Source organism: Corythoichthys intestinalis, chromosome 4 (genome assembly GCF_030265065.1).
Source record: "Corythoichthys intestinalis isolate RoL2023-P3 chromosome 4, ASM3026506v1, whole genome shotgun sequence".
NCBI classification, from domain to species: Eukaryota; Metazoa; Chordata; class Actinopteri; order Syngnathiformes; family Syngnathidae; genus Corythoichthys; species Corythoichthys intestinalis.
The window spans coordinates 15,401,630-15,429,531 of NC_080398.1; the positions used below are offsets into that span (position 1 = coordinate 15,401,630).

General features: G+C 40.1%; 1 protein-coding gene across 2 annotated transcripts; it reads right to left on the minus strand.

Moving 5' to 3' along the window:
* Positions 1-308: 308 nt before the first annotated feature.
* Positions 309-27,801, minus strand: tcea3 (transcription elongation factor A (SII), 3). Of its 2 annotated transcripts, XM_057835450.1 has the most exons (20): positions 27,600-27,801; positions 24,479-24,541; positions 21,298-21,403; positions 21,125-21,215; positions 14,666-15,061; positions 12,546-12,659; positions 12,286-12,381; positions 12,133-12,201; positions 11,956-12,057; positions 11,817-11,879; positions 11,563-11,622; positions 8,688-8,756; positions 8,561-8,620; positions 8,418-8,492; positions 4,932-5,092; positions 4,795-4,855; positions 4,511-4,661; positions 2,511-2,657; positions 1,238-1,309; positions 310-1,173 (listed from the first exon to the last, which is right to left on the minus strand). In XM_057835450.1, the coding sequence occupies exons 1-20, from the start codon at positions 27,666-27,668 to the stop codon at positions 1,165-1,167; spliced, it is 2,034 nt and encodes a 677-aa protein (XP_057691433.1). In that variant the 5' UTR covers positions 27,669-27,801; the 3' UTR covers positions 310-1,164. The 2 variants fall into 2 exon arrangements, with proteins under 2 accessions (XP_057691432.1, XP_057691433.1); XM_057835449.1 differs by having other exon boundaries at positions 309-1,173; positions 11,956-12,201.
* Between the last annotated feature and the right edge of the window lie 101 nt (positions 27,802-27,902).

The window sequence follows — 27,902 nt, forward strand, 5'->3', positions numbered from 1 at the left end:
TTTTGTTAGCATGCATCTTTATCCTGAAAGAAAGCATGACGTGTAAATCATAAATAAATTAAAAAGACCAGACCAGACCAGACATGATTGTACCCTATTCTTTTTCCTTGAGTAAGAATTCCTTATTTTTTCATTGTCAGAGTCTAAAATGAAAAATTGATGCATACTATCTGCATGATGAGATGTTTATTGGGAATGAAGCGGAACATGTAGTGAAGTGTAGGTTGTTCTTACATTCAAACCGGTTATAAACAGCCATATGGCATATATTCTATATGATATAATCAATCATTGTTATATGACTACCTCTCAAAATGTACTTTTGTACACTTGGAATTCATTGCAATGTACATAATTTGTAGCCATGCAAGCAGTGCATGCATTGTAGTGATGAGGATTTTCATTTTTTGCATTCCATACCAGCAGCGTTTCTCTGTCTGCCTTATCAGGTTTTGGGCTCAACATTAACAAGCCTGCATCCAATTTGCAGTTGCTATCCTGTGGTGAAATAGATTTCAAAATGCTGCATCCCCTCGTGCAGAACCACGATGCTTTGTTGCCACCTGCTGTAAAGCAAGCATTTTGTTCCATAACATGACCAGTTGCAAATAAGACAAGTATTTTCATCATTCTGTGATCTTATGTCTAGGGCACAAAAACAATCATTATCTCAATTATTGAGACGGTTTATTGGAATCATATAAAAAGTTAACAGCTACAATTTGAACGATGACGAACAAACGTGGATCAGCAATATTCATGAAGGGAATAATAATAATACTAGTATATGAAATTGAAAATGCATGGTAAAAACCCCAAAATTATAGAATAAAGGGTCCACTTTATTTCCATCATTACAACACTCAGTGGAAAATGAAACAACATTTTGTGAGAAATTCTTAATCTTAGAGCCATTTTATTCACATTATGTTCCCTCATAATACTCGGTCATTTTTATTTATGCTCAGTCTACAATTCCTCACAAAGCAAACTTTCATTATTAGCATGCTTATTAAAAAGTCAAAATTCAAGTAACAATTGTAGAAATACAAAATGTTCAAAATCACATCACAAACCTCAATTATAGACGCCCAATTATTTAAAAAAAAAAAAAAAAAAAAAAAAAGAAGAAGAAAAAGAAACGTTGGTTTCACCAGGAAGGCATCAGCAGAACTGAAATTTGGAAAAGCAAATCAGGTATTTAAAAGTTTTTTTAACGCACACTGCTCAAGTTTACCTTCCAGCGGTTCCCGCACTCGTTGCACAGGACAAAAGTTGTCATGGGCTCGTCAGCGCTGCGTGTCTGCACCTGTACAGCATACACAAATGAGAAAGAAAGAAACCAGTTTCTTGAGTAGTTAGGATCATTTATACACCTGTATCTGCAGATTTTGAAAGGCAACACATGTACAGTGGTATGAAAAAGTATCTGACCCTTTTAGAATTTCTCACATTTCTGCATAAATCACAATCAAATGTGATCTGAACTTGGTCAAAATCACACAGATGAAAAAAACAGTGTTAGCTTTTACTAACACTACCCAAACATTTATAGGTTTTCATATTTTAATGAGGATAGTATGCAAACAATGACAGAAGGGTGAAAAATAAGTAAGTGAATCATCACATTTAATATTTTCAACCAGACGCTTCCTGTAGCTGCAGATCAGTCTGGCACATCAATCAGAACTAATCTTGGTCCATTCTTCTTGACAAAACTGCTCTAGATTCTGGCCACAGGTTTTCCTGCAAAACATCCTGATAAACTTTTGAATTTATTCTTCCGTTAATGATAATGAAATTAGTGCTTTTTTGCAAACTTTAAACAAGCAACAATGTTTTTTTAGACAGCAATGGCTTCCTCCATGGAGTCCTCCCTGTCTGAGTACTCTGCGCTGAACTCTTGGCGTCATCTTTGGTGGATGGCCACTCCTTGGGAGAGAAGCAACAGTGCGAAATTCTATTTGTAGACAACCTCTCTGAGTGTCTATTGATGAACATCCAGACTTTTAGAGATAGTTTTGTATCCTTTCCTATTTTTATACAAATCAACAATCCTTGATCGCAGGTCTTCAGACAGCTCTCTTGACCGAGCCATGATGCACATCAGACAATGCGTCTCATCTAGACATTTCTTACCAGGAGTGTGTTTTATAGTGGACAGGGCAGCTTTAAACCACTCATAAGTGATTGGGCACACACCTGAATTAAATTGTTTGGTAAAAATTGGATTCAATTGTCTCCTTGGGCAGAGAGTTCACTAACTTATTTTTCCCCATTTTGTCATTGTTTGCATGCTATCCTCATTAAAATATGAAAACCTATAAATGTTTGGGTGGTTTTAATCAAAGCAAACACTGTATTTTCATCTGTGTGGTTTTGACAACGATCAGATCACATTTGATGGTGATTTTATGCACAAATGTGAGGAATTCCAAAAGGTTCAGATACTTTTTCATACCACTGTAAATCACATTATTTTGTCAGACAACTACTTGTTTGTGACTTACCTGATTATAGGTGCAATTCTTCTTTTTGCACTTGCCGCACTGCAGCAAGTCGGTGGTGGTACCCCCAGTTTTTGCCATCTGGTGCTCCCTGATGGCCTCCTGGGTGAGGACGTTCCTCAGTTGTTTCAGCTCATCGCTCGCCATTTCCTAATTGGCGGTGTAGTGAGGCAGAGCACAAAATTTGGTGGAAGTATAAAGTGAAATGAATGTGCAGTCATACTGTAAATTACAAGTTGGTCACAAAGTTCATGGGAAGTGATAAGCGCGGTTAGCGTGTTGGCAATCTTACAAATTTTGGTATCAGAGTGTCAATATAATTTTTTCAATTGTTGTCATGCTCATCACTTTCCAATTCAATGTGACAAAAATTCTGAGTCTAGTCCTGACATTTGTTTTACTTTAAACAATCATTAGAATGGTTTGATTTAAGTAAGTAACTTTCACCATTGGCACTTAAATACTCATTGATGTTTTCGGGGAGAGTCGGAGCAGGGCAGTACAGTCCAGGGCTGGCTCCCCCTTGATTTCAATGCATCATACACCGAAGATGTGGGGCGGCTGGGACTAGTTGGGGGGTGGGGAGTTTCGGGGGTGACGTGACAGTTTCCTCCTCACCAGTCGGGATCCTGGCAGCCACAGTAAAAGGGGGGTAGGGAGGTCCCACACTTTTTCTCTGTGGCGTGGCACCCGGGGCGTGGCATCCTCTTTGTCTGGGCTGCCGGTTGCGGGGGTCAGGACTCCAGTCCCGCGCCATTGCGCGGCGGCTTCTCGGCCCTTTCCTGCTTTTGCCTTCCCCATTCTTCTCTGCCCGGGTATCCTCCTTGGGCTCCGGCACAGGTCGTTGGCTAAGTGCTAGTGGGTTGGCGGGGTGTCGCCCACTCCGGGTGGGGACTCTGTCTTGCCCCAAGCCTAATGGGCTGTGGGGATCCCGCAGAATGCTTTGTCGGTTGGGGGGTTGCGGCGGTGGCTGGTGGGCTGGGTGGTTTTGGGGGCGGGAGTTGGGGACAGTGGCGCATCCCCTCATCTCTTCCCTAAAGGCCGGTTAGTGGGTGCACGGATGGTCTGGGGGCCACCCTGGATTTCGGGGGGCTGACGGCTGCCCCCTTGTTGGAGCTGCGGGAGGAGGAGGGATAGGCTGCTATGGCTCACCCCCCTGATTGGCTGGGTTGGGGCTGTGTCCCTAGGAAGGCCCCTGCGCAGTATTTGTACTTATCTGCAGGACTATCACACGTCTGATGGATTCATGCATGACAGGGTGCAATTAAACACACTCAAGTAGAGAAACTATCGATGCCAGGATTAACAATCAGGCAGCATAGAATAGGATGTCAACATATCCACCCTTACAAGTGATTCACATAATACTGGGTTCTACACCTGACATTGCTGATTTGTGTACGCTCCACCCCACCTAATGACATCCCTTTCTGACTGTCGCCCCCTCCTTTTTCTCCTTGGTCATCATGCGTCAACCGGAAATACAATTAGCTAACGATAGCACTACTATTTTCATAGTTAGTGTAGGCGTTGAATGTATTTCTTCTTGTTGTTGTGCTTCTCTTTTGTCTCTCTATCCTTTTTTATTTTCCTTTCTGCCCCCCACCCCCGTTAGATAGCAAGAAAGAAAGAAAGAAAGAAAGAAAGAAAAGGTTTGATTTAATCCAATGGGAATTTGTATCATTTACCAACGTTTTTGGAATATAAGTCACACTTTTTTTTCCTAGTTTGACTGGGTCTGGGTCAGTATATTTGGGAGAGTGCAAGATGTCTTTTTTTCCCATTGACAGCCATGAGAAGAACACTCCAGACATGCCCTCTACTTCCAGAGTAGGTGGAGTTGTACGGGAAGAATAGTGATGGATTTGGTAGTGATTTGATTTGTGATCGAGAGTTTGGTAAGCATGTTATGTTGCCTTGGTTAGGAAATAGATTGACATCTTCAAATGGACTGAACATCAATTGCAGCCAATTAGGTAATTATTCTTTTTTATCCAAATTACCTCAGCACTCATAGTGGCAATACGGTTCAAATCAATGCTTCCTGCGAGAACGTTCCTGCGAAGACCAGGGTTCTTTGGGTCCTTCAGGTTACTAATGCGGCTCCTTACTCTGTTCTTGTATTTCATGTCAGTAGCCTTGATCTCCTGGTAAATATGTGGTTCAATATGTTAAGAAAGAATTGGTTTCCTGACTGAACATGGAAGGTTGGTCAATCATTCACTGCCATTTTTCCAGAGGTAATGCGAATATTTGACTTCCATAGCCGTCAATACGTTATTCAAGGATATGATCTTCGATCTCTGCTGCCATCATTTCACAGTTGGTGCCAAAGTCTTTGTAGTCATCTGTGAGCAAAACAGAAATCACCACTTTTAAACATTTGACCTTTTCAATAGTGGTTAATGAAAAATAAGTCCTCACTGTCAGTGCGTAGGGCAGCTGCCAGCATCTCAATGCACTTGTCTCGGATTGAGTCACCGGTAGTCAGGTGAGGTGGTAATGGACCCCCGATGGAGGTGAAACCAGGTGACATCGGGCTAGTGGGAGTAGTTGGAGTTTTAGGGGCTTCGATTTTGCCCTTTCTGAATGAAACAAGTTTGTCAGTGACAGCTGCAAATTGCAATCAATTCAGACTAATAAAGGGTAAATATTGCTGTAAGGCTACATACAATCTGGTGTAGAATGCCCGCTTACATATATACTATACATAACTTGAACATAATACTTTGCCATTAAATGATTAAATATTTTAAATTAAAATTAAATTTGAAATTATATAAAATAATTTAATGACATTATTTACTAAAATACTATACCATTTTAATTTTCCTTCAAGAGGCACTAAAGTTATTTTCCAACATTTTAAAATGTTTCATGCATAAGATACGTCAAAATGTGCCCGGGTTGACGTGTGTTATCTATGAAGTTTTTTTTTGTTATTTTGAGTGATTTCATTCTGCAAACAGGTTTTGAAATTGGTCGCAGTGTGACGTCACATCGCGTCTAATTGCATCGCATCTCCTGTGTAAGACAGACACCCGCAAGACGACGATGACCTCAAGCCTTGATGCACTGTGTGACTGCCGTCAAGTGAGTGAATATTTTAGGTAGCAATAATAAAGAAATATCTGAGCATTTTGGAACCAGGAAGTCCTCGCAAAATCATGACTGAAATGTGCCTCTCTGCGCACAAGCGCACACGCAACCCTGCAGAAGCAGAAATGTGAAGTGAGAGATTATTGTTGTTTTTGTATAGATGTGAAATAGCAAAGCATGGTGATATTGAAAAACAATTGTTAACCCGTGTCTTCGCGATGTGTCAAATTAACCGCTGGAATCGCAGACGCCCACGAGCTTCCCGCCGACACACCCACTCCACTGATGACCAGTAAGAGCAAAAAATATTCAAATTTGATCAAGTCAGCTGCACACGGATAAGAAAGTACACATCTGTAGAAGTAGCTTTTCTAGTAGCTTGAACAACTACATTCTGGGTACTTCCATTGCAAAGGTTTGCGCAAACTGTGTAAAATGGCATCCAAGGTTATAACAAAAAAGTTTAAAAATAAATCATTAGTGCCACTTAAGTGTAAATATGTGATGGAGGTTTTTCTAGCATATCTGGTTTAATCTAAGCAATCTGGTTTTATTTCCCCTCTTGAAAATAATATTTTTGAAATTAATCTAATGTATCTTTTTCTATTTTTATATATGGCGGAAAACAGACAGGGTTGAAAAAGCAATTTCTGCTCTTGCACCCCTCTTTAAAATAAACTGCTTTATTTTAAGCCAAAAAAACTTTTGTGTTTGAGATAGCAATATGTCTTTATGCTGCCATAGCAGTTTCATGGCGCATTAACCCCCACAAACTATTTTTAATTTGTCCGTTTTACCCTGGGGACCCTCGTTTACAGGCACTGCGCAACTACTTTTGTTTCAGCCCAACCATAAAAAATAGTTAAGTAATTATATTTATTATTTAAAATGTCATTTTTAGCTTAGAATCATTAATTGATGTCTAATATTTAGTTTTAAAAAACTGGGTTCGCATATTTTAAACTTTTAAACAAATTACTTCACAATGAAAAAAAAAATAGTGTCTGTAAATAGGTCACGGATATCTACCTCATAACTATCGCATAGTTGTATTATATATATATTTTTTAATTTATTTATTTTTTGTTACTGTCGCATTTTCCCCTATATTACTGTGGTTCACCCATATAGACCCTACTCACCAACGTCACAGAATGACGTGGCGCTGTATCCGGCCACCATATTGTCCGTCATTGTTTATCCGTATTCTCAATGGTTTCAGTTTGTCGTGCAATTCATGGAAGCCCCGGTGCTTTCAGAAGCTGTAAACTCATTGGATGCGTTGCATAAAAGGTGTTACGTGGAAAAGCTTCAGTCTATCCATTCGCCAGATATATATTTGATGCCTAAATCGATATTTTTCAACCCGGTGTCTTCGCCCTCTCTGCCTGACATCTGCTACCCTGATATCTACAACTATCTTGTCCACACAAAATCAGCCTATTCTCACGAAAGTTTGAAAAACTTTAAGAGCAGCACTCTAAGCAACATTACCCCGTGTGACCCTTTACTTCCAATTTTCTAAAATGGCGACAATCATTAAAAAAAAAGTTGATGGATATTGGACTATTTCTTCAATAAAACACGCAACAACTGTGTCTGCCTCATTTGCAAAGAGACAGTCGCTGTTTTCAAAGAGTTCGATGTGACACGATAATGATATTACCGAACAAGACACGCTGACATGTACGACAACATTACAGGGAAGATACGCAGCGAGAAATTATAGCAACTTGAAGCTAGTTTAATTTCACAGCAGCAGTATTTCGCAAGAGCCCGAGTGTCGAAAGAAAACGCCACAAAGACGAGACTGTTGAAATTATGAATTTAAAAAAATAATAAAGCAAATGTAAGACACAGAAGGGCTTGCTAAATTTTTTTTTAAATATATTGTTCTATGTAAATCAGCCAAGGTAGCCCCCCGCATTTTTACCACACCAATTTGGCCCCCTTTGCAAAAGGTTTGGACACACCTGTTTAACTGATGATCCGTAGACGAGGCCAGCTTCTTTCACTTGGTACATGCTAAATATTATTCAAAATGTAATGATGGTGGAAGAAATAAGCATCTTGAATTTGAAACTGTATGTTGTCGGCGATTAGCCTCGCAATGATCTTAATTGTGGTTGTCAGCCCAAAACCCTCTAAATATATATTAAATGCATCTTACCAGATATAAAATGACTATTACATAATCCGTGGTAATCGTTTGGAGCCCAGTTTTCTCGTCGAATTGCAGCAGTCCATCTCGCTCTCCTCTCCGGTCTCTCGGAATACGGTAGAACTTCAAGTCTCTCCGTCTATCTTCTCTGTTATTGCAACCAACCCCCACACACGCCTTCACCATTTTGATTATTAATGTTAACGAGCAGAAAAACACGCCATAATAGGAGGAATTTACGTAGCGGTATGGCGCGGAGGCGTGGTTGTGACGTCATGTGAGTAGGGTCTATAATCCCCAAAAAGTCCAGCTGTGGCCATTCACAGTTGTGTCTTGACAAAGCTGCATGACACGCACACAGCACATGCTGCACAGTTTTTGGATCAAAATAAGGTAAGTACGTGATAATATCTCGTTAAAATCATGGTTTCTTTAATTTTGCTCTCTCATGCTCTCACCTCGAGTTAGGGTCTAGGGGTTTGAAAAAAAATTTTTTAATGCCCTCCTGCTCCAAATTCTTTCCAATGCATATAGGACAATTTGGAAAATTTGACCAAATTGGGGGTCTCAGAGCGGAACTTCAAGCCACCTAAGTGTTTTCTGCCATATGCATATACCATATATTAGAATAACGCATGAGGTGTAAATACCGTTCATTGTGGTCACTTGATGGCTTTATTTGTTGAGAGCCGATTTGAGAGGCTTTTGAACCATGAGACTCTCGCCTGTCAAACAAAGTCAATATCGTCAAGCGCCAAAGGTTTCAAGGCCAAGAATGGTTTGTGTGCTGTACCTTTCAGATGTAACCTTCTTTGCAGATGGTAGATTATTCTGCTTTGTCTCAGACTCGCGCCTAAATAACAACACACTTGGGTAAACACTTTTCCATAAGAAACAAAAACAAAATATCTTGTTCAAACCTGGCGGGTTTAGAATCAGTTGAATGGTGTTTCGATGGCTGGCTTAATTTCGAGTCAAGGGAGTTCTTTCTGTAAGAAAGACAAGAAAAAAGCTAGAAAAAACACTATATTTGGGTCTTTAGTCATTCTAGTAGCTTTGTGTTTAACTGGCAGGAATTCACCACACAAAGTGTTTTGTTTCTAAATTCATCACAATCCTTCTGTAGCATCTCTTGCTACGTATCCATATTTTCCCTCAATTTTACTTCATGTACAGTAGGTATGAAGGAACATTGTCCTTAAGGTGGCAGGTGGCACGCAAGCATCTCGCATCAACAAAATCCCCCATTTGCCCACCTGCCGCTCATCTCGCCGTCTCCGGTGATAGAATTTTGTATCGAAGTGCATCTCAATCATTTGTGGTTACAAGTGAACATGAACCATTTCCTCCAGTTTTGCTATGGTTTCTTTAGTTTTTACGGTGTATGTACGGCTGCCCATTCTCTCTCTCCTCCTGCTCGCCAGACTTTAGTCCTTTTAGTCCTTATGGTAAGTGCCTGTATATAAATAACATTGTTTTTATGCTTTTATGTTCTTTTCCAGATTATTTAGAATTAAAAATGACGCCTTGAATTATTGTTTAGGGGTAACGTGGTAAGTCATGGGAAATGTTGCACGCAATAACTGGAATTCATGTATTTTATATGGAGAAAATCAAATCATGATACCAGCAAATTCACGTTACAAGTCGTGAAACGGATTGGGCTTGTATAATGAGGGTTCACTATACATGACATTTTGCTCAAGGCTAAACTAGACAATCCATCAATACCATATCAAGATCTGCCCAACAGCCAAACAAGCACTGTCACACTAGTGCAGTGTTTTTACACCGGAGTGCCACAGCACACTACTAGTGTGCCATGAGAGATCGTCAGGTGTGCCGCGAGAAACTATCCAATATCGCTTTTTTTTTTTTACGTCGCTGGGCATAGTTGAAGGTTGCGGTCGTGTGCAGATGAGCGAGGTATTGCTCGTGTCATGTTCTAGAATTGCTCGGATTTCTAGCCATCAGCCACCTTGCTGTCTGCGACAATGTGGAATCCAGCACGTCTACTGTACATCATTTGATTAGACCCGTTTGGTGTGGAAATACCGGATTTTTCGGACTATAAGTCGCAGGTTTTTTCATAGTTTGACTTATACTCAGGAGCAACTTATGTGTGAAAATATTAACACATTATGATATCATTTCACATGTTATTTTGGTGTTTTGGAGTGACACTGATGGTTTGGTAAACTTGTTAGCATGTTCTTTATGCTATAGTTATCTAAATAACTCTTAATAGCTATGGCCACGTTCGCGTTCTGCTTTTGGCAATGTGTGCTCAATTGTATTATTGACTTTTTTTATATTGAAATGCATGCTTTTAGTTTGTGGCGCTTTCACGCCCACGTTGGGGCGCACTTGCACTTGTTTACGCAAAGAAGAGCGCTCACAAGCCAGAAGAAGGTGGACAGCTACGCAGCGTCTCTGTGCGAGTGGGCGAGAGAGAGAGAGAGAGAGAGAGAGAGAGGGAGAGAGAGAGACACACGGCTGCGAACTGACGTTCATTGTTTATGCTTGTAAAATATTCCTACAGAGGCAACGCCTGTGTTTATCATCTTTTCTGTTGTTGTTGTGTGTTTTCCACCCACGATCGGACACTTAGAACCAGTTGTATGGTTGTTTGAACGATGTGCTAATGCTACCGAATGCATGCTAACCTGTAATAGCACCTAATTATCATTTATGTACATTGACGCGAACCTGTTTGGTATTGAGGACGAAATTGATTCAGCAAATTATACGGACGTCCAGCATCATAATTTGAGAGTTTAGCTCACTGTGTAGCCAGGACCGAGCCATAGCGTCCTGGTGAGCACAGTATATTCGCATTTTGTTGTTCACGCACTGTACACTGTACACTTATTCAGAATGTTGTTCTCTATTGTATTTTTATATTAAATTGCCTTTGAAGATGACATATCCGTTCTATGTGTTGGATTTTATCAAGTAAATGTCCCCTAAAAATAAGACTTATATATGTTTTTTTTCTCTTTGTTGGGCATTTTATGGCTTGTACAACTTATACTCGGGTGCGACTTGTAGTCCGAAAAATACGGTACATGAAAGTGTCCTTTCCATTTTATCCATATGTGACGACTGTCAATCAAACTGTGTTTTATTCCAACACATTGTCGAGGACAGCAAGGTCGCTGATGCCTAGAAAACCAAGCAGTTCTTGAACATGACACGAGCAGCTCTCCAACAGCGCCATGGTGCCAAGTAAGCTTAAACATCATCTACAAACGAAACATCCGTCGTTTCAAAACAAGTCGGTGGACTATTTTGTTCGCCTTTGTGAAAACACAGAGAAACAGGCAACTTTTTTGAGAAACTCTAAAAAGGTAAATGAGAAAACTCTCAAGGCCAGTTACCTTGTTGTTAAATCCAAAAAGTCCCACACTGTAGCAGAGACATTAATATTACAGGCCTGTAAAGCCATTGTCAGTGAGATGCTCGCCTGATGCGATTAAAAACATTGCTAATGCCCACTGTCTGATGATTATGGGCTTTTCAAGCCTAACTAATAAAAAATAACTGAGAGACTGAGAGCTGTTGAAAAAGATTCCTGCCAGGGTATCGGCTTTGTGTTCATCTAAACAGGGACACGTTTCACACTGAGTAAGTATAAATATTAAGAAATTATTTTATAATTGAATATAATGTAAATGCACACAAAGTAATTTTGGAACATGTATTTCTTGTGGTGTTCCGTGAGATTTTTTCCAATATATGAACGTGCCATGACTCAGAAAAGGTTGAAAAACACTGCACTAGTGCATCTCCAACCTTTCTTTCCTGACATCCACTGACTGTTTTGTAGCCACTTTGCTATCCAAACTGTATTTCCTGTAAAGAAAAGAACACAGAAAACCTTGTGACTTGGCTGTGTTTGCTCATTATCTTGAGTTTGCAAATTATTTTCACAAATCTAAAAAAAATAATAACTTAAAATAACGAAGTATAAAGGCTTTTTTTCTACTGCTTTCCCAATTGTTTTATCTTTCTTTATGAGTCACTCAATGGGTGTTCATTTTCCAGACCTGTCTCTTTTCACACAGTCTGGTGTCTTCTGTGAGGCCGTTTTATAATCTGAGGTTTCCTTCCTGTGGTGACAAAACATCACAAGGCTTCAAAGTATTCTCTTGCCAGAGTTGCGGCCTGATGTGATCCAAATCCCACCTCTCCTTTTTCCCATCCAGCGAGGGACGCTTTGGAGGAGGTGGGGGGTGAAGATGAAGAGGCAACGGAGGCAGAGGAGCATTAGGATCTGGGGGCTCTTTTCTAAAAGGACAAAACAGCTTGAGCGACAAGTCAATCGGGTCATGGGGAGAGCTGACATCTTCCGAACACACTGACCTTGGTGGCGGAGAATGAAGGTTAAAATGGAGCGGCGCGCATGGGGTTTTTGGATCATTTGGAACTTTTCTAATGTGAACAAAATGTCAACTTGCCAAAGAGAAATTCATTCACTGCACAGTCATGCATGTGAGCACATCATATGAATGTGACCTCTCTTTCTTGGATTCCAGGGAAGCGGCCTTAGCCTTTGGGGAGGCAAGCCCTGAAGCGTGAGAGCGCCCCAGCGAGGAGTCTTTACCATCCTTCCTGAACAAATTTCATACATGAGCAGTCCTCGACATCAACACTCCCATGTCGCAACATGTGCCGGTGCTAAACATGCTCGAGAAGACGCACAAAACTGGGCCAAGGCGGCATGCAGCATGCATATACGAACGAGGCCATCGTGCACTGTGACTCAGGTTGATGACCTCTCTCTCTTTCCGTCCACAGAGGGGCGCTTGAGCGGGAGAGGAGGCCGAGCGGGTCGGGGAGGTGAAGGAAAGCGAGTAGGATACAAGATGCTGCTGTCCAGAACTCCTCTCCTGAAATGAAGAGGCTCCTTCTGAATGATTCACTCCCATATGTCATCACCCAGTGATAATACATTTTTTTCCAGATGGCAAAAGAAGAAGCGTTCCCCAATTGCACCGCTAGTAAACAAATTTCTCTATGTAATTTGACAACACCAGAGGAATCGATGCAATCGTGTAAAAGGTTTGAATGAAGGATTTGGGGGAAATTCTCTTAAGCAGCTTGAAAGAGTAAACTATCAGATAAACGGAACCATCGCCCAAAACAAAACTTTTTAACAAGTATATTGATTCAAAAACTAACGAGATGGATTATTCACCCATATTTACCATGTGTTATAGCATATACGTACATAACTAGGAGATAACAATAAATAAAATGTCTTAATCTTGGTCATATGATCAAATTGTGAATAAACCATTTTCATCATTATAGTTTGATTGGGTTAACTATGAGTGACGCTTTTTGACTTTGGTAGATAGTCTATTTCTCTAGCCCCTTTCAGACATACACTGAACTCCATTTATTCATGTATTTATTTATTTTTAACCTGTCTTATTTAGCTGCTTGACACGGAGAATGGAGATCTGACTGTCTGATTGATCTGAACAGTTTTAATGTATCACATGGGACTATGACATACATCCATTGTGATCATTCAACGTACCTCGTTTATAAGGAGAAAGCAGCGAACAGGAAGGGGTTATGGGGGAACAGAAGAAAAGAGGGAGAAAGACAGAAAAGCACAAACAACAACAGAAATACATTAAACGCCAACTCTAACTATGAATATGTTGTTGCTATTGTTAGCTAGTTGTATTTCCGGTTGACACCATGTGGAGGGCCTGATAACCAAGGAAAGAGGGGGTGGGGGTCTGAGAGATAAGTGATTGGGAGGGGTGAAGTTTATATAAATCAGTCGTGTGGTCTAGAACCCAGTATTTGTGTGAATCCCTTGTGAGTGTATGTTGCCATCCTATTCAGTGCTGTCTCATCGCTAATCCTGACACCGAGGTTTTCTACTTGAGTATGTCTTATTTTACTTAATCATGCATGAGTCCCATCTTACATGTGATAGTCTCGCAGACGGGTGCAGATGCTGCGTCCATGGCCCTTCCCCACTACGTTGAAATCCCGGAATATAAACGGGTAGCCCTTATGTCTGAAAGAAATTTCCCGGTTCGACTGAAACGGAGACGACACAGACATTTGGTCGCGTTCTAGTATAATTTCCGGGACGTGGCATCTGTGAAAGCAGGCGTTTCATTCCGGGATTACAGCACGAAAGCTGATGACGTAAATATCGTCAATTCGCCAATCGCCAATCGTCATTCCCTCTATCTTCGCAGTAAGATGAAAAGCGGTAAACAAACATTGCAGTTATCAACATGGCAAACTGGAAGTGGCAAAATTAAATAGGAAACATCACGAAATTAAATTGCTACTGGATCGTACAGCCGGTTAAGAGACAGTCCATCGTCCATCTTTGGAAATGTGTGGTTTATTTTATTGCCGATACCAACCAAAAATTACGTAATGTCCGGGTTATAAAATCCCGCCAGCCGCCCTCCCCGTACAGAGAGTGCCGAGTTGCCAGCACGGAAAAGTCTGAAAGTGTCCAACCCCAATGTCTGAAAGCCATGACTTGGGTAAATCCTACATCACTTTAAATGGGAATTTACTGGGATATAAATCTGAAAGGGGCTTCTGTTATACATCTACTATAATAACTATAACTATAAATTATCCGCTCGACCTTTCTGTTGCTACAGACCTTCAGTGTTGCATTATTCTTTTTAAATTTACAACTTCCACTCAAGTTATTCTCATTATCTACAGATTCTGATGGATTAGATTTTAAGAATTTAATATGAAATAATCCAACAGCACAAACCCAAATAATTTTTGTTATCGTTTCAGTGCAGATCAGCGGTTGTTTCTTGCATTCTGCCACCTGTAAGTATCCAAGTGCTTGTTGAGTGCAATCATTCTGAATTGGCCTGGGGCATATTCTCACCTTTCAAATAACGGCTTTTGGACACCAGCCGGTCTCTCCCTGTAGGCGTCACTCACAGGTTTGTCTGGCAATGTGTTAATAAGCCTCCCATGTCTGGTCTCTTTGTTTTTCACATCGTCGAACTTTCTAGGCTCTTCACGTTCTCTTATCTCCTTTAGATTGTCTTGTATGTGCTTTTGTCTCTTCTCGGGCTGGTTGTTTTCTGCTTCTCTGGGCTTTTTACCTTCTTCTTTAACTGTTTCTTTGAGTCGTTCCTCATGCAGTTGCTTCTCATCCACAAACTCGTCTCTGTGTGACCGTTTATTTTTGGGCTCATCAGTATGTTTTCCTTTCCTGTGTTTTATGGACTGATTAGCATCAGGTACTGAATCATGTCTCTGTGTGAAGTCCAATCTCCTGTGACCAACAAAAAAACAATAGATGCTCTATTTTTTTTCTATAGGTAGTGAATATGTAATACGTTTTTTTATTTGTCAATATGCAAGAGAACCACACGGCAACGTGAAGAATTGTGCTAAGCTGCCTGAAAACAATTAGTGAGAGGAAAATAATGGTAATTGCTTCATTTGCATTACAAAAGTGAGATGGGTCCACTAACTACATTTTGCATTTAATTTGGGCAAAAATGCTGAAGAGTTCTGAATTAATAAACAGGAGATGATGAATGTTGATCAAAGATTGTGTCAAAATGAGACTATGTTATCAGCCTTACATGAACAGTACTTTTGTACGAGTGTCTATTCATACCCAGCCTCTCAATAAGGGGTGTCTTAATTCAAGCACGCGGGCAGATTGTGCCTTGTTTTGTTTTCATGACGCTCTGCAATTCTGAACTAATTATAAAATACCTTACTTCCGTTATTATTAATTCTTACTTTTGACAATCAGTCATGAACGAAGGAATTAATATACACCAGGAATTTTACAAAGTCAGCAACTAGCATGCTACTTAAAAATAAATCTAATCTAGAAATTTCCTCAACCACCAGTTAAGATGGTCATAATAGATCATAATAACCAGTCTTTGTGAGAAGCTCCATTTGAAAAAAAAAAAAAAAGCTTTGAATTTGCACTTCAGCACAAGGGGGATGGAGAAAATTGTAAAATGTGCACAAATGCTGAGAAAAGTCATCTTGCTGAAATTTACTTAGAGTACAATGCAGGAATGACATCAGAGCAATATGACTGGATGCTTGGTGTTGACATCATACAATTTGTCAGTAATATTGCAGAAAAAGTCTAATCTTATAGGGCGCTTTCACACTAGCACTGTTTGGTCCGTTTTAAACGGACCAGAGTTCTTTTTCTCTTATAGTCTGCAAATGTGAATGCGTATCCGAACTCTAGTTTGGACCAAACAACCGAACTCTGGTCCGCGCAAAAATTGTGGGTCTCGGTCCGCTTTAAGCGTAACCTGCTTCACTTGTGAATGCAACCGGAGCAGGGAGCGCTTTGCTACTTTATGTGCAGCGTCAAAGCATGGAGCTGCGATGCTCTAGGCCAGGGGTGGGCAAACTATTCCACAAAGGGCCGCAGTGGGTGTGGGTTTTTGTTGCAACCCATTAAGAGGACACCTTTTCACCAATCTGCTGTTTTACAAGTGCAATCAGTCAATTGCAGTCAGGTGATTCTCTTTTCTACTGAAACCTCATTGTTTAAACTATCTGTGCTGGGTCAGCTGGAACAAAGACCAGGACCCACTGTGACCCTCGAGGACCGGTTTGTCCACCCCTGCTCTAGGCTGTGCATCCCTGGAAGCAAAAGTACATTGCGATCAAAATGTTGTGCTGCACTAAGCAGTTGCATTTGACACACAGAATCAGGTTCTAATGTGCACGCTAACAGTGCTCACTGGTTTACTGATATAACACTGACAAAGTGGGACGATTGTTGGCAATATTCGGCACGTTTTCACTGAAAAACAACCAAGCGGCTTATCAATGAGATTGGGGTATAATGTCTTTAAGTGGCGTCTTAATTGATTTGGCTTCCGGCTGTCCGCTATAATCATTTTTAGAAACAGTAAACAGTGGCCTTTCCACGTCTACCACTGTATTATATGTCAAAGCTTATGGCAAACGGCCCGAAAAAAGCGCATTCTCGGCGGCCAAGGGAGAACCGTAGGTGAGGGCGGTCGTCGTGACGATCCCAAGCCGAAAATGGCACTTCTCAGGCGGACACGTGAGAGCCGGAGAAGACGGTGGGTCGCTGTGTGACTCCGGCCGGAAAACGGCTTTCGAAAACGGCGCACAGCTCTCCAGCTCTTCATGAATCTCTTCCGTGTGCTCTTGCTTAGTTCAAAAATACTGCGCGCACTTTGAAAATGAGAGCGCCACTGCCACCAACTGAGTGGATGTGCAAGTACACTTTATTCGAGTACGGCAAAAAAAAAAAAAAAAAAAAGCATGTTCCCCGAGGTCACACGCGCCACCCCTGGCGTCGCTCTGCGCCCCCCTGGGGGGGCGCGCCCCACTATTTGAGAAGTACTGGTCTAGGGTGAAAGCGCCCTTAGAAGTACTAATGGCAATTTTCAATAGTAGAGCAGGAAACGACGTGCCATTGGGAGTTGACCTGACAAGCTATTGTCCAATGTTTGACTGATGCAGCAACAAATTTGTAATCAGCAGTGTTATGTCCCGATCACATATTTTTGCACACGAGTTTGAGTCACCTGATTTTGAGAATCTGCTGATACCGATCAGATACTGAAAAAAAGTGTTGAAAAAAGTTTTGAACATGCTGCTGTCCCACCGTGCCGCCTTCATAATGTGAATTATTTTTAAACAAAAGAAACGTAGAAAATTGCTTGCCTTTATTGAATCCTTCATTGAGTGAGTCCACTCAAATCTGCTCACTTACACACACACAATGAGTTGCCACAGCACACTACCGTTAGTGTTTAACAAGCTAAACGATTACTGACGCATTCAACCCCCTTGAAGGTAGCGCTCCCAAGCTTTTCTGGCAAGATCGGAGCTTCAACGCCTGTATATCATCGTTAACTTTAACAAGCAAACTCCAGTGGACTGCTGACCAAGAAAAGCAGCAGGAGGCAGCGTGAGAGGCTGTACGAGCTTGAAGCAGAAAAACATAAATACATTTTTTAAATTAAAAACACGATCTTTTTCATCCGATTCCGATCCTCTGAAAAATGGCGCGATTGACCCGATTTCTGATCGCATGATCTGATCGCGACATTCCTAAGAAATACTGTAGCGTTGTGGAGGAAAAAGTACAGTTATAGCCCCCATACTAGTAAGACCAAACTATCCAAGACCAAGACTTCCCAATGATAAGAATTTACCGAGACAGAGATTAGATCGTAACATACGATTTTAAAAAAAGAAAAAATTCCATTAAAGTTGTAGTCATTTACAGTGGAATGGACTAAACACAAAAATTGATTTTGTTTTTTTTTCCTTAAAATTACATTGACGACGTTGAAGTGGTCATCTTTACAGAAGAAACAGTCCGCCCCTTTGGCAAGTCAAAGAGCCAGATAAGGTCACGACTTTTGGTCGAGAACGAGGCAAGACCAAGACTCTCAAACTGTGGTATCGAGACAAAAAGCAGTCTTGAGAATTGCAACACCACTGATAGAGATGGGAATCGAAATCCAATTCCAATTCCGAACCGGTTCCTAGTGTTTCGAGGCCTCGACATCACAATGAAAAAGCCTTAACGATCCCTTTAATGATTCCTAAAGACGCGTATTGCGTCATCACGTGACGTGTCTTGTTGTCCAGACGCATCAAACTAGCATGGCGCCAAGAACCACACGCTCCAAAGTTTGACTACACTTCACCAGGAAATAGGGTGAAAATGAAAGGTTACGATGGTTTAGCACGATCGAGCATTGCAGCCGTAAACATAACAATGACAGCACATAGGTTCAAACGCTCGAAAGTGTATCTTCACTTCACGAGGAAAAATTACAACAAAGCGACTTGCAGTCATTGCAAGGTGGAGATAACTGCATCAAGAGGGAATACGACTGTACTGTCCTCACCGAGACGCTAAGCCTCAGTCCTGGATATTCAGCTGGCTAAACTCCCAAATGACGATGCAGAAGACATTGATATAATTTGCTGACTTTATTCAACCATCACTTGAAGAGTGAAACCAAAATAGAAATGAAACAAATCAATTTCGTCCCCAATAACAAACGGGTTTGCATCAACGTAAATCAGCGATGATTAGCTGCTAATAAAGTAATAACACAAACGGTTAGCATGCGTTCGCTAGCATTAGCACAAAGTTCAAACTACTACACAATTGGATTTAAGTGTCCGATTGCGAGTGGAAACACACAACAACAACACAAAAGATGATACATACAGACTAGGGGTGTGGATCTCCATTACTGTGGCGATTAGATATGCATCTCGATGCGATATAATTTGCGATACACTGAATCCCTGCCCGATACGATAGTTACGATTAATCCATGTTTTCAATACGATGCGATATGATTCACCCTCTATCCCACTTTGATATGATACAATACAACCTGTTCCCGATACAATGTGATGCACTTTGATAAAGTGCGATACACCTGTTTGTGATGCTTTTTGATAAATTAGTTCAATCGAACGCGATTCAATGTGAAGCAAAAATTATACATCATATTTTATCTACTAAGCAAGCAAACAAACAAAAAATAATATGGCAATTAAGTATGTTACAAAAGGCTTTGGTTTATTAATATAAGAGTAAAACAAAACAAATAAAGATAGCTTAAAGATGCTGTACGTGTAAACAGTAACATTAATCACTCTCAATAAGTGACTTAAAGTAACACTTTGCAATGTCTACATACCTGTCTGCCAGACAAAACCTAATATGAAATACACACAACTGTTTGTGCAAAGAAGACCACAAACAACTTGGCAGTGGCATCTGCTGTAAACTGACCACTCTCACTGAGTGTTTTAAGTGTAATGTTATCTATAACCCAAATAGTAATATGAAAAACAATAACAAATAATGACCTTTCACAATTAGGTCTATCTTTAACAAATCACAACTGCTTGTGAAAAGAACAATACAAACAACTTGGCAGTGACATCTGCTGTAAACAGACCACTCTCACAGTCTTGTTGTTAGCCCCCTGCATTGTCATTTTCGCGACGTCGATACCATGCTGTCTTTTCCATTGAGTTCCCATGTTTGTTGTGCTGCCATTGTAAGGTTTAGAAGCGCGGCATTCTTTACAAATAACGTGAGTCTTGTCAAGTCTGCCATGTTTCTTGTAAAATCCATTGTACTGCCAAACGACGGATTTGAACTTTGAGGGTGCATTGAAAATCTGATCAACTTCAGCGCCACTGCTGCTTCCCTCCGCCATGTTAACTTGTAGCACTAGCTGATGGTGCATTCAAGATACCTCGGAAAAAAGGACAGAATGCAGTACAACGTGGAAAATATCGATACAACGTTGAAGATTACCGATAAAACACACAGCGAACAAATGCATCTTGATTTTACGCCGTCTTTGCACCGATGTACAGTGAATGAATTGATACACTCGCATCGCACACCTTTTTATCTCGACCACAATCCATATAGATTATTTTCCACACCTCTATTACAGACATTGCCTCTGTTGATATTTTACCAACATTAACAAAGAACGTAGGCTCGTAGCAGTGTTTCCCTCTTTCACTAACTCACTCTCTCGCTTGGATGCTTTGTAGCTGCACTTCTTCTTCGCGTGCAAGCGCGCTCTTCTTCACGTGAGTGCGTTCTTCTTCGCGTGAGCAAGCGCAAGGGCGCCACCACTTGACCGTAAAAGCACCATTCATTCATTCATTCATTCATTCATTCATTCATTCATTCATTCGTTTATTCATTCATTCATTTTCCATGCCGCTTTTCCTCACGAGGGTAAAAACAAAAAGGCATGCATTTTAATACTATGGTAAATAATATACTTTAACACATATTGTCAAAGGCAGAACAACGACCTATATGCCAATATATACCAATGTTTCAGTAAAATGTTACACATGTTACACATGTTAAAATGTTACACATTCTTGTGTATTTGCCACTTTTTGTCACAGTTAACATTGAGGCATTGGGCTTCTTTTGACCTCGTTGTGAGTTTGTAAGGTTGTGACTTCTGATTAAACAAACTCGATGCCAATCAAAACGTTTGTTCTTCTTTTTCCCCAAATTAGAATCGATAAGAGAATCGATAAAGAATCAAATCGTTAAGCAATATCGATAATGGAATCGGAATCATAAAAATCGTATCAATTCCCATCCCTAACCACTGAAATGACCTCACTTTTTTTTTTCTTCAGTGATAACTAGTTTTTAACAAATACAATAATAGAAGCTCAAAACAGCAGTTTTTTCACATGTTTAACCACTATTTTACAACCAAAATTAAGCAGTGAGGCCCCAACTGGGAGGTAATGTGACAGAGTTGCCCATGACTAAAAACTCACTGACCTCGGTGAGTTGTTTGGAGACACTGCTACAATGCTGGAGTCCAAACCGTTCTTCTCCTCTGCTGCTTTCTCCATAGGAGCATGGCTGGAGTCTGCGGGTGTAGTCAGGGGAAATAATGTCTGGACATGATCTGCTTTACGCCTCAGTGATTATTGGATCTACACATGACATACCCAAAAGCCTTTTCCATTCCTTAATGAGGACTTTTGCCAAAGCAATGACCTCTTCGTCTGCGCAGTGCTTTCTGATGCTGTTCACAGACATGCCAATCCTGGTCTCCTGAAAGAAATTTAATGGAAAATTGACATTTTAGGACACACTTCACGTAACATTTCCATTAGAGTTTAGGTTAACTGAATTCTTTATCTTTCAAATATTAATGTAGGAAAATTCAGTTTCCAACCTTTTTGAATTTGTTCAACCTTAACTCAACCTCTCTTGCCTACCAAAGCATTTTGTAAACTAGAACTGAGAATGTACTTCTGTATGAACGGATACCATTTCTATATTTCTTTCTGTTTTAAAGGGAAACATGTTCCGATACATTTCTGACCACATATTCACACACTACAGTGAATTTATCAGGCTAGTGCAATGTGTGTGGGTAAGAGGCAGAGGCGTAACAAGGGTCCCCGGGGGCCTCAGGCAATAAGCAACATGGGGCGCTTCTGAGTCACGTGACACACATACATGATGTGTACATAATGAACACAAAGGTGGGGGGGTGTGAGTGCGCGCTGCGTGCACGTGCGGTCATCTTGGCCATAAAAGTGGTGAAAACTAAGCACTTTACACTGACTCATATGGATGTACTTACAATCGTTCATGGACACACACATTTTAACAGGTGGCCGTCCTCTGCTCAAAATGCGCACTTTACGCCTATTCCCACACCCAGAATACGCAGTGCTTGTGACGTAGGACAATGACAGGACTGGTTGCTATGGGAACGGACGCATACCCAAGGAATCTTGCTAAAAGGAGTATTAACCCTTGAGAGTCGAAGGACGCGCCGGCGCATCCTCAGCGCACGTCGTCTTTGAAGCGCCCTCACGTTTTAATTACGTCACCCACATGCCGTTGGTTGGTCTCGTTTTAAAGTGCGGAAGTTGCGGTTTACTCTCATTATTTGAAGTCAATCGACCAACTAAAACGTGAGATATTGTCATTTAAGTTTTATAGTTTTATTTTCGACCAACTAAAACGTGAGATATTGTCATTTAAGTTTTATAGTTTTACTGTCCTCTCAAAAAAACATTAAAACGCTGCATGGATCATTTGTTTATGTCTATATTTCCATCATTTCTTGTCCTTTTTCAAAACGGAAGCTCCATGAAAAAAACACAAATCAAACGGACCTTTTTGAAGTCACAATGGAAGCACAAAATGCGTTTTTTTTTAAATAATTATAACTGCCATGCAAGGTTCCACCGAACGAGAGGGAGGAGTGTTCTGAAGCAGCGAGGTGGCGAGCGACGGCCGTTTGGATCGAGCAGCGACTTTGTGTGACTTTGAGAATGAACGGAAAACTAAATTTAGCGCAAGCAATTGTGCTTTTTGATCAACTTGAGGAAGAGGATGGTCCAAATTCGTCATCATCGTCTTCTTCGGAAGAGTCCTCGAGTGAAGATAGTGTCGGATTTGAACATGTGGGTGACGCCATGACGAGCAGAGGTAAGCCAACTCACTTTTTTTTTTTTTTTTTATGCAGAAAAAGTTTCTTTTGAAAGTTTCTTTTGATATTGCAAGACAAATTTAATTTTGATGCAATATAAGTGTGTGTTTGTGTATATAATAATAAAATGTGCATATCAGATCAAAGTCGTACGTGCACTGTGTGTATCCCAGGCATGAATTTATAATTTGTGGTGTTCTTCTTTCTATATGAAGATTAGGGATGTAGCACATATTCAGCTATGGTATTCTTTCTATTGTCATACATATAGATTTCCATTATTATTTATTGCTGTATATATTTTTATTTTATACTTTATCATTTTCATAAATACTGACTTTTTTTTCATGTACATTTATAGTAACAATGAAAGTAAAGTGAAATGAAAATGGAAGGGTGGAAAGAGGACCGACACCCCATGGAAGTGTGGGCTGTGTGATGTAGCCCTGTGTCTAATTCCAGGACGAAACTGCTTTTCGGAGTGGCATGCCTGAAAAAAATTTAACTTATTTATTGTAAATATTTTTGAAAATACTTTTTTTTCCAATGTTATATATATATTTTTTTTTCCTCCACAATCAGTCTTCTCAATTTGTGTATATAAATGTGTGTTCAAGAAGCTTGATTGTGTGTACATAGTTTTCATCAGGTGATGGGCCGCAATACCTAAACTCATAAAGAGATGGCCTCTAAACACTTTTTGTGTTAGATGGTATATTTTTTCACTGTTCTTCCCTGTTTGGTCTGCTGTATATAACCTATTTTGACTAGAGCATGTATAAAGGCAAAAAACGCCGATGGCTATACCTGTTGTGTATGTTGAATTGTCAAATATAAGACTATTTATTCTAAATTTTTTTGGTTGAATGTTCGTCCTAACATGTTGAATAAATATTACAAAGTTTCAAAACGGTTCGTTACGCATGTTTGGTTGTCAATTGGACATCAATATTAAAAATTTTGACAAAACGATTTTGGAATTTTTGGTCTTTTTGGGCCCAAAATGATGATTTATAATTGGTCAGTGAAGGAAACAACAGTTTGGACATGAAGTTCAAGGTGTCACAAAAAAAAGGGACCAAACCATGCCATCGTAAACAATTCTTTCTTTGAAATATAAAGGCAACTTCAAAGGCATGCAAAATCAGACAAAATAGGCCCAGACCTTAAAGGGGTTAAAATTGCTAATAAAATCGTTTAGGATTATTTTGTGCATGTATGTTATATTTTTCTTATAGAGTATTCGACGAGGAATACGATAGGCCCATTAATAGACTTTTTGGGAAAAATCACCATTTCTTTAAATAGTCACATGAATAACGAGGTGGCCTGTGAAAATCAACGTAAAACAACTAAGCAAGGACTTTCCAGAGAGAACTTGGTGAGTCACTCTTTAAACAATCATGTGGTATTAATAGCTGTTTGAACTTTCTTAAGCAGTCATATTCTACGAGACATTGTTAGTGTCACTTAATCTGTTAAATGATTCCATGTTAATGACACACTCCCTACACTTGTTGCTGCGGCAGTGCAGTAAAGCTGCGTGTGCAAAATCTGTTGGCCCTCTGGGGGCCCCTGCTGGCTGGGGGCCCTAGGCAATTGCCTGGTTTGCCTAATGGGACACGACGCCTCTGGTAAGAGGGTGTGCGTGTGCACGGGTGGAGGTGCATGTGTGTTACCTGTAGCAGTTTAAGCGTCATGTTGAAACTTTTGAGTTCCTTCAACAGGTCCATGGCACCATCCTGCATGTACAAACACTTTTAAATACATTTACAATCTCACTACTTAATTATGTGAATTAAAAAATACAATGTGACAGACTGCTGCATAGTGCTACACCAAATTAAAGGAAAACATATTTATAAGAAGAAAGCAATTTACATCAATCCTAAACAGGTATGAAATATGTAAGCGTCTCTGCAGCGTTTAACAAGCCAAATTTAAGACTTTTTAAGACCATAATGAATACAATTTAAGACCCATTTCACATCAATACAGGAAAAAAGTAAAAAAGACGAAGTAAAATTGGAGGACCGGAGTTACTTGCAAAGTACTGTATATGATTTTTTTCACAGCTCTTTCAAATTGAACTACAAAATGCTTAGCCAACTGAAAACACCAGGAATTTCTCTGTTGTGAATCAAGACTTGTAAACTCTGCAGCCAATGGCCCTTGGCCACTTACCCATGGATGCAAGTACTGTAATCCTGTTTTAAGTTAAAGTTTTCTCAACTGCTATGCAAACTAAACTGTCAACACATAACTGCGCGTGCACAGCAAGACATGGTTGTGTTTAAGAAATTCTGAAGGGGCAGCACAGGTAGTTCCGCTTTGTAGATACGTTATAGAATCCTCAAAAATCGAAACATTTAAGAGCAGGACTGAAGTTTATACATGTTCTAAATAAAAGTAAAGTTATTAGATTTTTAAGACCTTTCATCCTTGTATTTAAGACCTTTTAGGAGACTTTTAGACATTTTAAGGCCTTACATTCATTGAGTTTAAGACTTTTTTTTACTTTTTAAGCCCCTGCGCATACCCAGTTTTATTAATGTTGATACCACTTGTCATAATACATATCATAAAGACAGTACAACACGATGTACTAAAACCACAGCTGTCCAAATGTTTTACAATGGGGGTCATACGTATACCAAAAAAATCAAAAGATACAGGGGCTACTTTAACACTCTTGGAAGTCATTAAACACATAAAAGACTAACCCTCGAGTAATTCTATACTGTATTATGCCAATTTTGAGGGAGGTACAGTGATCCCTCGCTAGTTCGCGCTTAAATCTTTGCGCCCTCAGTTCATCGCGGAATTTGATTTCAGTTATAAAACTAATAAATACAGATGAGCTGTCCCGATCCAATCACGTTGTCTCACTCACCCTTCTGGTGCTTTTCTTCGTCAGGCAGTGCCCTGGAGTTGCTTATTAAAGTTAACGATGACTGACTGACATTAAGGTTTGATCTTGCCAGAGACGCTTGGAAGCCGAAACTTCAAAGCGGTCCTTTGCCTATCTATAAAACCTGATTTAAACCAATAGTAATAGTAGTAGTTGTCATAGCTTATATCAGGCATCACAGTAATGCAGAAGTAGTGTGGCAATTTGTACTTTAATGTATGTCGCAAAAGTAACTGCCTCAGCATTGTTCCGATTATAATGAATGGGGTGTTCAAAACAAACACGAATGCTTGCATATTTTGTTGGAAATGTGTTATTTTGTTTTTAATTCATGTTCAATATTTGGATCATGCATGCATAGGCGGAGTTTGACTTTTGGGGAAGGGACAGGCACAACATGTTGATGACCTCGAAATGCAGAGTCAGCATTAAAAGTAACTTACAGGAATATTTATAATAATAAGTTGAAAATGAGTGGGGGTTTTTTAGCTTCACTTAATTGTTTGAGTTCACATCATTCATAACTAATGTGTGTGTGTGCGCTCCAGCTGCCAGGGGATACAATTTTTGACAGGAGAGGCTCTGTTGTACAATTAGCGTCTTTAGTGGGGCAAATTGAAACTCCGCTCACCATTTAGGCGCTGCTCTCTGGCGTTTCGTGGTCCACATTTTCATTCCTTGATTCTTGCTCAGCATTGTTGTCGCTTTTGAAAGCTTAGGTTTGAAAAACTTACATCCATCTTGCTTCTTCGAGTTTGAAAAGAGTCTTTTTTTGTTCATTTCACTCATTTTTGTTGTTTGTTTTATTGCTTTATAACTTTTATAGACAATATGTTACCGGAAAACTCTTAATTTTAAAATCATATGTAGGAACGTCAATTACATGCAATGACACTTTTCGGCCATCAGCGGCTAACTCCGCGTATGCATGCACGTATGAATTGCATATGGAACGCTTTTTCAGCAAATTTCAAGCACTTGAACCCTTTCATGGATGAAAAGTGCTGTTTTTTATGCTTACAAGGCATTCCGTGAACACATTAGCTGCGACTGACGCTAGACAACCAGTCAATTTTGACTAGTTTGCCCCTCCCAGCAACAAAGAGATTGGACGTTTAGCAACGTCAACGACACTAAAACGAGGATTCACACACAGTTAAAATGAATTTGACGTCTATGACCATTAATGGCAACCACTGAGTTAAATACTATGAAAAAGAAATCAACTTTAGATTGATACTTGGGGCCGTAACCACTAACCAGTGTAAATTTCTGTATTTATTAATTTTAATTTTTTAAATGGTTTTTATTAACATTGTATTAATTAATAAAAGTACTTATAATTTTACAAAAAATATAAAAAATGCAAGATTGATTAATAATTTAAAAATATAATAATTTGTAATAGTATTTTTTTATTTCCAAGAAAAACTGGCCACTTGCTTTACAATGGGTTAAAGGTCTTCAGTGCCAACTTTTGAAAGCTGTCTGTGTCCCTGAAAGGGTTAAACGTGCGATTTCGAGACACGCAACTGTGCACGAGTGCACTTGCATGTGCAACCTTCAACTAGTGCACAAAATGGACTTGTTTATGTGTCGTTCAACACATGCACTACCATAGCCAAGCAGTGGCAACACTTGACCCTCATAAAGTTGCAACTGCTCCCAGATCAGTATTTTGCGAACACCTGTTGATCGTTTGTTACCAGCTCCCTTGACAAGTGGCCGCACACATACGAATAAAGAAGTATTCCGATCGGTAGCGCAAGTTCATTTTAAGTTGCAACAACGCAAACAAGTCTATTAACGCTTCGTCAAGAAGACATTGTCCTCCCACTGCACTACAGCACAAAACAGCGCGCCACCTCTGGGTGTCCAGCGCCACTCACCGTGTTATTTCGTGACACCATCTTTTCCAGCTTCTTGGCAATCCGAATCAGGTCTTCTTCCCTCGTCATGGCTGCATCGAAATCACCTTGCACAGGTAAAAAAAAAAAAAATGTTGCGTGCAAAAGAAAGCTTTAAAAGTTGTACTCGGCCGCGGGTCGGACTTTACGCACGGCGCACTCCATTCAGCCAGAGGGCGTGGCCGTTTCCTCCCCCCAAGTTGACCAACTCGACACATGACAGCTAAATATAGACTTGTAGTGGATGGACACATCGGGTCAGCCGAAAGTAGACAGAAGGGAACT

What these genes read in the sequence shown, in the direction of transcription:
- tcea3 (XM_057835449.1), bottom strand. Translation starts at nt 27,668, where the DNA reads ATGACGAGGGAAGAAGACCTGATTCGGATTGCCAAGAAGCTGGAAAAG. An exon ending in GACTGTGTGAAAAGAGACAG is followed by an intron (nt 11,623 to 11,816) that starts GTCTGGAAAATG and finishes TTTTCTTTACAG; the next exon opens with GAAATACAGTTTGGATAGCA. An exon ending in GTGGATGTCAGGAAAGAAAG is followed by an intron (nt 8,757 to 11,562) that starts GTTGGAGATGCA and finishes TCTTTCTTACAG; the next exon opens with AAAGAACTCCCTTGACTCGA.